Source organism: Bolinopsis microptera, chromosome 7 (assembly GCF_026151205.1).
Source record: "Bolinopsis microptera isolate Bmic1 chromosome 7, MBARI_Bmic_1.0, whole genome shotgun sequence".
Classification (NCBI taxonomy): Eukaryota; Metazoa; Ctenophora; class Tentaculata; order Lobata; family Bolinopsidae; genus Bolinopsis; species Bolinopsis microptera.
This window is the reverse complement of record NC_087078.1, coordinates 19,049,767-19,061,360: the sequence shown is the minus strand read 5'-3', so window position 1 is coordinate 19,061,360 and position 11,594 is coordinate 19,049,767. Positions and strand designations below refer to the sequence as shown.

General features: G+C 39.4%; 1 protein-coding gene across 1 annotated transcript; it reads left to right on the top strand.

Annotated features, from left to right (window-relative positions):
• The first annotated feature begins 5,099 nt into the window (after positions 1-5,099).
• Positions 5,100-9,917, top strand: LOC134818256 (alpha-1B adrenergic receptor-like). The gene is made up of 7 exons (XM_063827745.1): positions 5,100-5,260; positions 5,577-5,744; positions 6,100-6,238; positions 7,272-7,356; positions 8,500-8,600; positions 8,903-9,117; positions 9,274-9,917. The coding sequence occupies exons 1-7, from the start codon at positions 5,176-5,178 to the stop codon at positions 9,768-9,770; spliced, it is 1,290 nt and encodes a 429-aa protein (XP_063683815.1). The 5' UTR covers positions 5,100-5,175; the 3' UTR covers positions 9,771-9,917.
• Positions 9,918-11,594: the final 1,677 nt, after the last annotated feature.

Sequence of the window (11,594 nt, the reverse complement as noted above, 5' to 3'; positions counted from 1 at the left end):
TCTGCAAACTTTAACGTCTATAATCAAGATTTCTACAAACTTTAACTTATAAAATCAAGATTTCTGCAAACTTTAACGTACAAAATCAAAATGTCTGCAAACGTTAACGTATAAAATCTTTAGTAAATCATTAATGTCAAATAACATTGATCATCACAAACAAAAATAGATTTCAAAATAACCAGTCTGAAGCCGACTAGTCCGATTGATTCAGCAAAAATCAGTGTCAATATAATAGTCTGTTTGCCGCATTACATAGACTACTCTAGTTCATCCTATCGTTTTCAGCATGACCCTAACTACTCAAGTGGTAATGCCCCGATGGTATCGGTTTAAAAAAAAACAAAGCTCTATATAACTTTCCAATCCCTTGTGTTTTATCGTGGTCAGCACTTTCTGTTGGTTTTGGTACTGCCGTTTGCTCGACTTCTTTCCTCCACTAGGTTGAGTAGAGTCAGCACTTCCTCTTGGTTTTGGTACTGCCGTTTGCTCGACTTCTTTCCTCCACTAGGTTGAGTAGAGTCAGCACTTCCTCTTGGTTTTGGTACTGCCGTTTGCCCGTCTTCTTTCCTCCACTAGGTTGAGTAGAGTCATCATCTTAGTGTTGAGCGAGGCACTGCCCCCCACCCTCCGTTCAGCTTCAGAGGATAGCTCCCGCTTGTAACCCAGCTTGACGGCGTAGGCGGTAAAGTCCTCGTGGCGTTTGTCTCCGTTGCGGTCATTACCTCCAGCCATGTTTGTCTTGATCTAGATATAAAAATATTAGTATTAATAATAGTATTGTATGGTATTTAATATCGTTTGACTAGTTAGCGCTAGATTGCGCTAGCTATCGCGTTTAGACTATCAGTATCGCAATAGAACCGCGAAATATCGTGCAAATGTTCAAAGTTTGAAACACCGAGCTATTTTATGATCTTATTCTGAGAACCTAGATTTCAAGAATCCAAAGGAATAATGTGTGACCAAGGAAACAAATCATCAGCTTTTATACTGGTTTCGAAAAGAATGTGTTTGTTTTATCCAATCTAACATCTGTAAAAAATTAGTTCGGTATCAACAATTCCAAAACAGTAAATAATTGTTTTGAAATGTTGACACCAAACTAATTTTTATCAATTCTAAGAACCCAGATTCTAAGAATCTGTTAAAATATATGACGAAAACAAAACAAAACTTGTATTTACATTTAAGTAAATTCGTTTTGTTTTGTTTTGTTTATAAACGAACTTCCAATATACTTTTTTCGCAGATGACGCGAACATCATTGTTTCTGCGGACACGTACACTGAACTGAAGATGCGTGCAAATAGTGTTTTAAATACTGTACAAACGTGGGTTTAAAACAACGGTCTTAAACTTTTTCTTTAATGTAGGCTAAATTAAATATATCACCAGAGGATTTACATATTTGTTAAATCGTTGATTAGTGAAGAGTGAACATGAACGATTTTTAGGCGTCATAATTGACTCAAAACTTAGTTAAAGCCAGCATATCAAACAGCTTAAAACCAAAATATCTAGAAATGCTGGCGTAGTGATAAAACTTAAAAGTTCCATCCCAAACGAAGCGCAAAAATGCCACACGATAGCATAATTCAATCGCACTTGTATTATTGCGCTTCTGTTTGGGATAATAAATCTTTATATTCCATACAGTTTTTCTTTCCCGCTGAAAAGAAAGCTATTCGCGCTACTTATATATTGAATATAACAACTAAATATTTCTAGGACAAAGAAAAATGTAAATTGCCATCTCACACAAAAGCTATCTTCAACAAAATAGGAATGTTGTCTCTTCCTAATCTTATTGCTGAAAGCTGCCGAACTTTAACGCACAAGGTTCATATGGGCGTAGCACCCTAAGAGTAGGAAAGAAAAGAAAATCGGACGGAAAGAATTATAACCTTATTAACCGGTATAGTGTTATGAAGTCTTATTTGATGATTCTTTCAAGAAAATGTCCGGTTTTTTCTGAATAGACTCTGAGTCTATTCGGGAAACAAATCAGGTACCTGATCAGATTGGCCTTGAAACAATAAATCCGCCCGGCCCGCGCCTTTTCTGTCGGGATTTCCTGGTGTTGAAGTTCTGGAAGCTCTATATTTTTCTTGGACACCATAATTTGGAAATAAATTGTGAAATGTTCTACCGATTAAATCGACGTAATCTAGATCATTGATGCTGTCGGATTGAGCTATCGCTCGACTTGATTCCAGATTAATTAAAGATGGAGGTTTGATTTAAATTTGAGACTGACATTGATTATTGCATCTAATGAACCGAGCGAGAAGGCGCGCTATTAATTATGATTAGTTGACAGCTTCTTTAAAATTAAATGAATATTTAATGTTCATTAAAAATGTCCCAAAACACATAATGTCCCTAATTTTCAAAATGGGGGATGATGGTTAAATTGAAATGAACATTTTATGTTCATTAGAAAATGTCCCAGAAGACATAATATGTCCCTAACTTTCAAAATGAAGGATGCCGCTTGAAATTCTACTAAATATGAAAATGAACGTAAACCTTTTATAATTTGTCTCAATCGGTCGTCGGGCAGGATGGTTGACAGCCTTTTAGAATCCCTCGAGTGCTCTAAAAGTTACAACAGAACTATAAAAATAGAAAAGAGATTGATTGAATGAATGCTTACATTATCCACGCGAGCTCTTCGGTCTTCTCCCGCTGTTCAGTTGGAGCTTTTCCAATTAATCTAAACGCGTCCTTTTGAGTTTTACTGCTTAGTTTAGTGATTGTTCACGATAGTATGGTATTTTCACGATCTGCATCCACTTCACGTCAAAATCTCTTTAGAGCTTTCTTTCTTTTTTAGAGCTTTTATAGAATAGATAGAGTTAACTCAGTTATCTGAATTTGTTACACTTACCCGAAATGTTGTCGTCTATAATTGTCAACCTCCCGGTAATTCTGGGCTGTCTATTTGTGACCACCTAGACAAAGTGCACCTTAATGAAAATCTGAGACATCCGGAGACTCCTACATAGTCATATACAGCAACAGCAAAAGCGACTTATCGTCACTGCACAACCCACGTGCCATTAAATAAGTTATTTACCATCACCTTGTCAGAGCATCAACAGTTAGATCCAGCTTTAAATCTTACAAATACCACTACCTAGTTCTTAAAGTTCTAGACCCCCATGGTTCGGTGCGTTTTGACTTTTGATCTATAAAATCCACGTCGTGACACCGAATGTTTCCAATTCGCATTTCCTAACCGCGTGGCCCCTTAACTTTCCAAATCATCGGCTGATAAGTGGCAGTAGTAATCTGTCCCGAAGACTCTGAGATTCCCAAGTTTGAAGAACTATAGGGTGATGACAGAAGCTCTCAACTTCAAATTCGTATTAGACCCGCTTTTTAGACCAGTTCCCAGTTCCCCATACGCGGGAGCGTGATAGGAGATGTAGACGTGGCTTATCTAAAGTAGACACTCATGCTTAAGTTTCTATACTGCTAGGTCTTTTGTTTGAATTCTATTTTTATTAAATCCTCATGATTAGTGTAGTATTATACGTTGCGTTGCCTTGCACGTGTGTCCCCTCCAGGGTCGCTCCAGAGGTCGAAACGTGAGACAAATAAATCTATTACATTTATTGGACTCCTAAGATGGCTACGGCCGAAGTTGACAGAGTGATGCGTCCTCAGATACCTCCATTCCATTTGTCACAAACAATTCAAATATCATTTTGCAGGTTTGGACGTCTTGATTCGAACTTTCTGTATTAATGACATCCAAATTCAAAGACCCTACCACCTCCCATAAACATACTCCGGGAAATGTCAAGTACGCGCATATCTGCCATCAGCAATTGGGTTCCTCAGGATTTACGATAACCTTGTAGTTGTAGCGCATACTTCAAATTTTGACATAAACATTTGTCAGGTACCATTACTCCCGACGACTTAAGTCGCTTTGGTTATTGGTTTTAAGACAGCCTCCAACCTATTCGTCCAAGTAAGCTTAATTAAACTATATGCAACTCGGCATTTCCGAGATTGATCCGTCGACGATTTGTCGATTTTCCTTGTCAGACGATTTAAACTCATCATAATACTATAATAATACTATAATTTCATCATCATGATGGTTATTTTGCATCTTAATATTATCCTTCAACAAAGTTGAACTTATAAAAATTGTAAAACTTAATTAAAGCAGTTTCCGATTCGTGCAACCAACGATTGCACAACCAACGATCAAACTTTACGATGGCAGACATCGATTTTGTTCAAAACATTCTGGTGCCGTCCAGCTGTTGCAGGGGTAACAAATGCTTCATACAACTTTATCTTTGTGATGAGGGCTATGCGGGTTCCAGTAGTGTACTTCTGTTGCAGGGGTAACAAATGCTTCATACAACTTTATCTTTGTGATGAGGGCTATGTGGGTTCCAGTAGTGTACCCCTGTTGCAGGGGTAACAAATGCTTCATACAACTTTATCTTTGTGATGAGGGCTATGTGGGTTCCAGTAGTGTACCCCTGTTGCAGGGGTAACAAATGCTTCATACAACTTTATCTTTGTGATGAGGGCTATGTGGGTTCCAGTAGTGTACCCCTGTTGCAGGGGTAACAAATGCTTCATACAACTTTATCTTTGTGATGAGGGCTATGTGGGTTCCAGTAGTGTACCCCTGTTGCAGGGGTAACAAATGCTTCATACAACTTTATCTTTGTGATGAGGGCTATGTGGGTTCCAGTAGTGTACCCCTGTTGCAGGGGTAACAAATGCTTCATACAACTTTATCTTTGTGATGAGGGCTATGCGGGTTCCAGTAGTGTACCCCTGTTGCAGGGGTAACAAATGCTTCATAAGTTCATACAACTTTATCTTTGTGATGAGGGCTATGTGGGTTCCAGTAGCCCATACTTTGTTGTACTTCTCGAAAGCAGCGTTACCAAGTATGCAGCGGTGTTTTATGTCAACCATACTGCAGAGTCGCAATCCAAGAGATACAGCTTTCCTCCAGGGTTCTCTATTTTGTAGAGGTTTCATCCAGTTCATTTTGGCTGATTTTATATCATTAAAATAAGCTACATATCATACATTTTCTGAATATTTTCACCTATTAGAATGTAAACAACGGCTTGTTCCGTGCTACTTCATGGTACATTATCTCACTGCGCAGTAACGGAACATTCGGAGATGGCGACTATTTTCGACGCTAATTTCCCCAACATGACAGACAGCCTCGACCAGGAGGTTGACCGCTCACTGTTCGTGTCAATATGTTAGTACTTTTAAATTTCTAATTAATTGAGACAATTTCAGCGTTTTAAACCGAGGTTCTTGTGATCAGATAGTTACATCAGATACCAGTTACCATAGTTACCAGCTAATACCGAACTCTTCAGTTCTCTGTATCCTGTATCTAGCCATGATGATATTAAAGTTACCAGCTAATACCGAACTCTTCAGTTCTCTGTATCCTGTACCTAGCCATGATGATATTAAAGTTACCAGCTAATACCGAACTCTTCAGTTCTCTGTATCCTGTACCTAGCCATGATGATATTAAAGTTACCAGCTAATACCGAACTCTTCAGTTCTCTGTATCCTGTACCTAGCCATGATGATATTCACGATAATATCAAATGGTTCCGTGATAATATCTGCCATCTTCGAGCGCTGGAAAGAAGTTGATAACTTCACTTTTGTCATGTTTGTTTCATTGGCTTTTAATCAGCTCTTTATTGGATTCACTATTTTCCCACGTAAGTATTTTACACTTTTATTCTCAAACTTGTTCCTTTTCATTTGATTCGTAGCAGAGAGATAGAATCTACAGATTGATTCGGCTATAAAGTGCCACTGCATCCCAGACATTCCAATCAAATAACTGTCACACACCGCCCTGTGTTATTGGGATGTCAGATCTTTCTGGGAAGCTGAGACAGCTAATATAACTAAATAACTAAATAACTCGTTGCACGTGTGATGAAGTAATCCCCCAATCTTCCTTATAAAATGACACCCATTTAAAATGGATATGTTGGATAGGCGTAAAACACCACAAATCGGATGAAATCTTCGTATTATCTCATCTAACGTTATTCTGCTACATTTCAGTGATGAGCTACAGCATGGTGGCTAAGAGGTGGGGACTAGGAGTGCTCTTTTGTTGGTGGTGCGCGCTCCTCAGCACATACCTTTACACTGTCTACATAGTTCATGCTGTGGTTCTTATGTTCGATATCGTGATCGTGAGGTAGATTTAACAGAACTTTGGGGGGAGGGGGCAGAACTGCCATGTTTATGTTAGCTTCATTCTTTTTGGGAACCTTTTTGTTCCACATTACAAAATTATCTGAAAGTATTTTTAATTTTTTACCCAAGATCTCTGATTGGGGGGATGCAACGTCAATTAATGTCAGTATTCCATAAAAACCCCAAACTGACATTGACATTAATTGACATTAATTGACATTAATTGACATTAATTGACATTAATGTGTCTTGAAATTTGAGATTATCATTATTCGATAAATATTCAAGATATTCACGTCTATGTAAGTTAGACCGGTTCAAAAAAACAAAATGTCCTTGAATAATTATGAGTATGTTCTTATCTGTTGATCCTTAGGTTCAAAGACCACCAAAAAAAATTGCAGCTTCCAACTCTTCCATCTTCGGTCCCCACCGGCCACGCCCATATTTTATTGGTTTCTTATACAGGTAAAATATCTAGAATCGGCTTTTTTAGTATGAAGGAGTAATGTTAGCTGTTTAAGATTCGTTATTCAAATATAAATGTCATGAAGGCATTTCGTTTAATGTGGGTTTAAGTCTGATTATGTTTAGAACCACGCCCTTGGATGGCCACGCCCATTTAAGAAAAATAAATTTCGGAAAACCGTATTATTTTAGTTTTATTGTTTTATGATCTGAATTTTTTTCACATTTCACATTTCCATATGTGATAGTAGTGAATAAATTGATGATATAAACGTTCTAAAGTGCTAAAAATATGGTAGAACTACATAATCTCTGGTCGAAAAATATCGTGTCAATTAATGTCAGTATTCCAAAATTTTGCAAAACTGACATTGACATTAATTGACATTAATTGACATTAATTGACATTAATTGACATTAAGTGACGTTGCATCCCCCCCCCCCCCCTCCTCTGATTTCATTTAACCCAGAGTAGAGATAATAAAGTTATTGATCCTTTATAATAATCACAATATTCTCAATATGTCTATACCGAGTTAAATTTTATTTATGCCTTACTCTCTCAGATACAGCGATCTACGAACCACAATATCTGTCTCAGTTAGCAAACGAATAGCTCAAAACATATGGATCATCTGTGCTATCCCCCAGGTAACTGTGCTATCCCCTAGGTAATTGTGCTATCCCCCAGGTAACTGTGCTATCCCCCAGGTAACTGTGCTATCCTCCAGGTAACTGTGCTATCCCCCAGGTAACTGTGCTATCCCCCAGGTAACTGTGCTATCCCTCAGGTAACTGTGCTATCCTCCAGGTAACTGTGCTATCCCCCAGGTAACTGTGCTATCCCCCAGGTAACTGTGCTATCCTCCAGGTAACTGTGCTATCCCCCAGGTAACTGTGCTATCCCCCAGGTAACTGTGCTATCCCCCAGGTAACTGTGCTATCCTCCAGGTAACTGTGCTATCCTCCAGGTAACTGTGCTATCCCCCAGGTAACTGTGCTATCCCCCAGGTAACTGTGCTATCCCCCAGGTAACTGTACTATCCCCCAGGTAACTGTGCTATCCCCCAGGTAACTGTGCTATCCCCAGGTTATTGTGCTATGATTAATCCTCCATGTTGGTGTGCTATGATGGATATATTTTACTCTGTAGATGACAACTTAATACTTAATAAATAAAGCTCGAAATTAAGTGATAAAGATTGTTATAAATATTATACAGATTTGTATTGATCGGTGATGGGTAACTATAATTTTGTTTAGACACCATGTTACATAATCTCAATCATAAGACACAATTGTAATATTGTAATATTGTTATATTGTTATATTATATACACAAATAATCGGTCGAGTGTGTTACCCTCTGTAAACAAATGACTTTTGTTACCGTCAATCACCGTCTAACAATAGTAAATTATACGATGAGGCAAATGTAATCAAGTATTTTCTACACCTCACAAGACGTTGATATCAAAATTTCCCGCCTTAATCTGCACAAACGTAGCTTAAAACTATAAGGTATTCTAGATTGCAATGGAAATGTTGCAAATGCGACCCACTATGTATTATTAATGTTTAATGGTGAGCTACTGACTCTGATGGTTCCCACTCAGTCACGCTCTCTTAGTGAGTGGCTGTCGAAGTAAAGTAATCGCTCCTCCGATCCCTCCCCCTGGTCGCAGCGTTGCTGTTTGAGGTTTCATGTTATTTATCCCTTGTTTAACCATGTTACCATAGTAACCATGTTACCATAGTAACCATGTTACCATAGTAACCATGTTCATTTGTCAGGTTTATCCCATTCTCTACCTGGACCATCCCTACCTGTATGATCCTATCCGTGGGGGTTGTTACCAGACTTTTCTCTTTTATGACACTAAAATGTTTTTCAAGTAAGTGCATCCTAAAAACCCAAAATATTCGATATGATTAACTTTTACTCAATCAAATCTCCTTTTGCTGGTCCAAATTGCTTGTTGAACGCGACTGAGGACGAGGTAAACATTACATTGATTTACACAATATGTAAAACCTGGTAAACACGTACATTTGAATATTTGAATGTATCATACTCAAAGCCCTCACATAGAGTCAGGATGAAGTGAAAATTGCAAAGCAGTGTATTTACATTTTGTCTCTGTAAAGATTACACGGCTTTCTACTAATTTAAGATCAACTCATTTCCTCCCTACAGGACGTTTGGGATGTTTCTAATACTACCTATAATTCTAATCTCTATCACTTACTTCGTTCTGTTGGTAAAAGAGGAGAACCACAGACGGCTCACCGCTACTATTCTCAAGAAACAATCCGGTCTTGCTAAGGATCTGACCATCACCAGGAACTACATTACGCCTTGTTTAGCCATCATTGCTGTTCTTCTTACTATCCTACCGTTTTTTGTTGTTGGTCAGTATTTTAACTTTTATACAATAAATTGTATCAGTCTCGCTGACGCTATACATTAAACTATCAAAAGTTGTATTATAACTGACCGTTACAATTGCGATTGATTCACGTATTGAAAAAAAAATAAACTGCTGATCTAGACAATAAAATGTTCAGGGTTGCTGAAAATCCGGTCAGTTTACATTCCTCGCCCAGCAGCTGAGTTTGCGAACACGTGGATATGTTTGGGGGGCTGCCTCCTCCCTACCCTCTACTTCCTGGTCGTCAAAACCTACAGACTCTGTTTGTACCCCGGCTGCAAGTGGGACGTCCACGTGGCGGCTATAACAAAACTCCGGCGTAAAACTCACAGCCCCTGTGTGAGGAGGCAGGGTGTGGTGATGTTCAATGTGCCAATGATGGCCATCACGGAGGAGGGAGAACCAGACTCTCAAATGTCTCCCCGAAGTACTTTATCGGTTAACAGTTGTTTAGACAATCATCTGCCGCTGTGCGCTGACAATAACGCTACCCACGGGAATGGTAGTCTCATACCAAATCAGTATCAGATAAAATCCTTGCGGAGGGAATTACCCCAAGTACCGGGAAAGAAAACTAGTAACTTTTTAACTGTTAAGGATCCGTTAGAAATGGACAATAGTTGTTCGGTATGAACTATGAAGTAATGTTTGCTGACTTCGCAGTTACTATTCATTCATTATATAATATAGCTATATTAAGCTTTAACTTTCGTTTTCAGCACGTTTAATCAAACAGATTTAAACGATCAATTCATTTATTTAAAAAACTCAATATGACCTAAAACATAAAAGGAGTTTTTGATATTCGTTAAGCCAATGCAATTTAGCGACAAAGTTGCCGGTTCTTAGTCCTACAATATTAATATAAGACCCAACGTTTCACGTTTGCACACTGACTGATCCCCCCTGTATAAATATCTTTATCCAAAACTCCGCCTGACATTGTAGGTTTATAACCAGAACCTATCAGGACGCGCGCCGAGTTGGACTCGTCGACGGTCCTGTCCTAATATTTGAAACAAATATTTTACGAGTATCACCCGATAACGCCTGACATGACTATACTTATAGGTCTTCGCGTTTTAGGTAACGCGTCATCATGCATAACGAGCCATGTCAATCTATCCCACTTCAAATAACACCCGTTACTTTGGTTTCCTAATCTTAAACATAACCTAACCCTAGCCAATAAATAGACTGAGCTAGGTGGACCCATTTTAGTCTTTCTCCTTGATTCACGATGTCAATCCTTCACAGCTCGGCGATCAGGCCAAGTGGCGAGCGTGCTAAATCACTCTACAGTCGATCTTCGAGATTGTTCTAAAAGGGCCCCCGACAGTTGAAACCAACTTCAATCGATGTATTTTCGGACGCTGATTCCGAATCACCCCCTATGACATAGGGTTAAAATGCTCCCCTGACGAGATATTGGCGAAAAACTGTCTCGATCACGTGATATGACCGTATAAGGAAGTTAGTCCAATTTCTCGTTAGGGTTAGGGTTTCAGCATATGCTTTTATTAAGGATTGGGTTAGGGTTAGGGTTGGGATCAGATAAGAGGGTTAGGGTTTCGAATAGTCGTTCAGGACCAGCTAGAGAACGAGTAGAAAAAGTCACGTGACAGTCGAGTGTAGAGTGATTAATCATCATCCGCCAAGTGGTGCATCTCGCCGATCTAGCGAAGATGGTTGCGAGAAGCATTATTTGGTATTGGATGCACATGCACTGTGCACGGCGTGGGCCAGTCAATTAGCTAGTGCATCGCGCTACAAGTACAATGCTGTAGCGCGATACGTTACTGTGCCGCGCCGCGCACTCAATTTTATGCTTCTCGCAACGACCGCTAGATCGGCGAGATGCGCTAGATCGGCGAGATGCGCTACTGTGCCTCGCCGAGCTGCGATGAATTGACATCGTCAATTAAATACAATCAACAATGTTTCTCCTGGTTAACGGATGATAGTCGTCAAATATTTGTTCCAAACCGTCAACGAGTCCAACTCGGCAACTCCAGCGCGCGTTTCGGTAAGTTATAAACGTACAAGGGATAATTATACTTATAGCGGTTGATTCACGATGTTTGTAGGTTTACAACCTACCGGGACGCGCGCCGAGTTGGACTCGTCGATGGTCCTAATATATGTTAACGGATGTTACTCGTCTAAATTTCTTCGAAGTAGCGCGCGCCGCTTTCTTCTCGAAATGTTATGTTATAATGGCCCGACGGCAAGTGCTACGAAGTAGCGCGCGCCGGGCCAGATCATTAACAATGGTCAAAATATATGGAACAAATATTTTACGAGCTTATCACCCGTTAACACGATGTCAATCCTTCGCATCTCGCCGATCTGCATAAAATTAAGATCTGTGGTTGCGAGAAGCATTATTGGATGCACGCGCGGCCCAGTAGTGCATCGCGCTAAAATTATAGCGGGTGTCTTGGTAAATATTAAATT

Bases quoted from the DNA above. Each gene is read 5' to 3' on its own strand.
- LOC134818256 (XM_063827745.1), top strand. From the start codon at position 5,176: ATGGCGACTATTTTCGACGCTAATTTCCCCAACATGACAGACAGCCTC. The intron at 5,745-6,099 runs GTAAGTATTTTA...GCTACATTTCAG, and splicing joins TGGATTCACTATTTTCCCAC to TGATGAGCTACAGCATGGTG. The intron at 7,357-8,499 runs GTAACTGTGCTA...TTCATTTGTCAG, and splicing joins TCATCTGTGCTATCCCCCAG to GTTTATCCCATTCTCTACCT.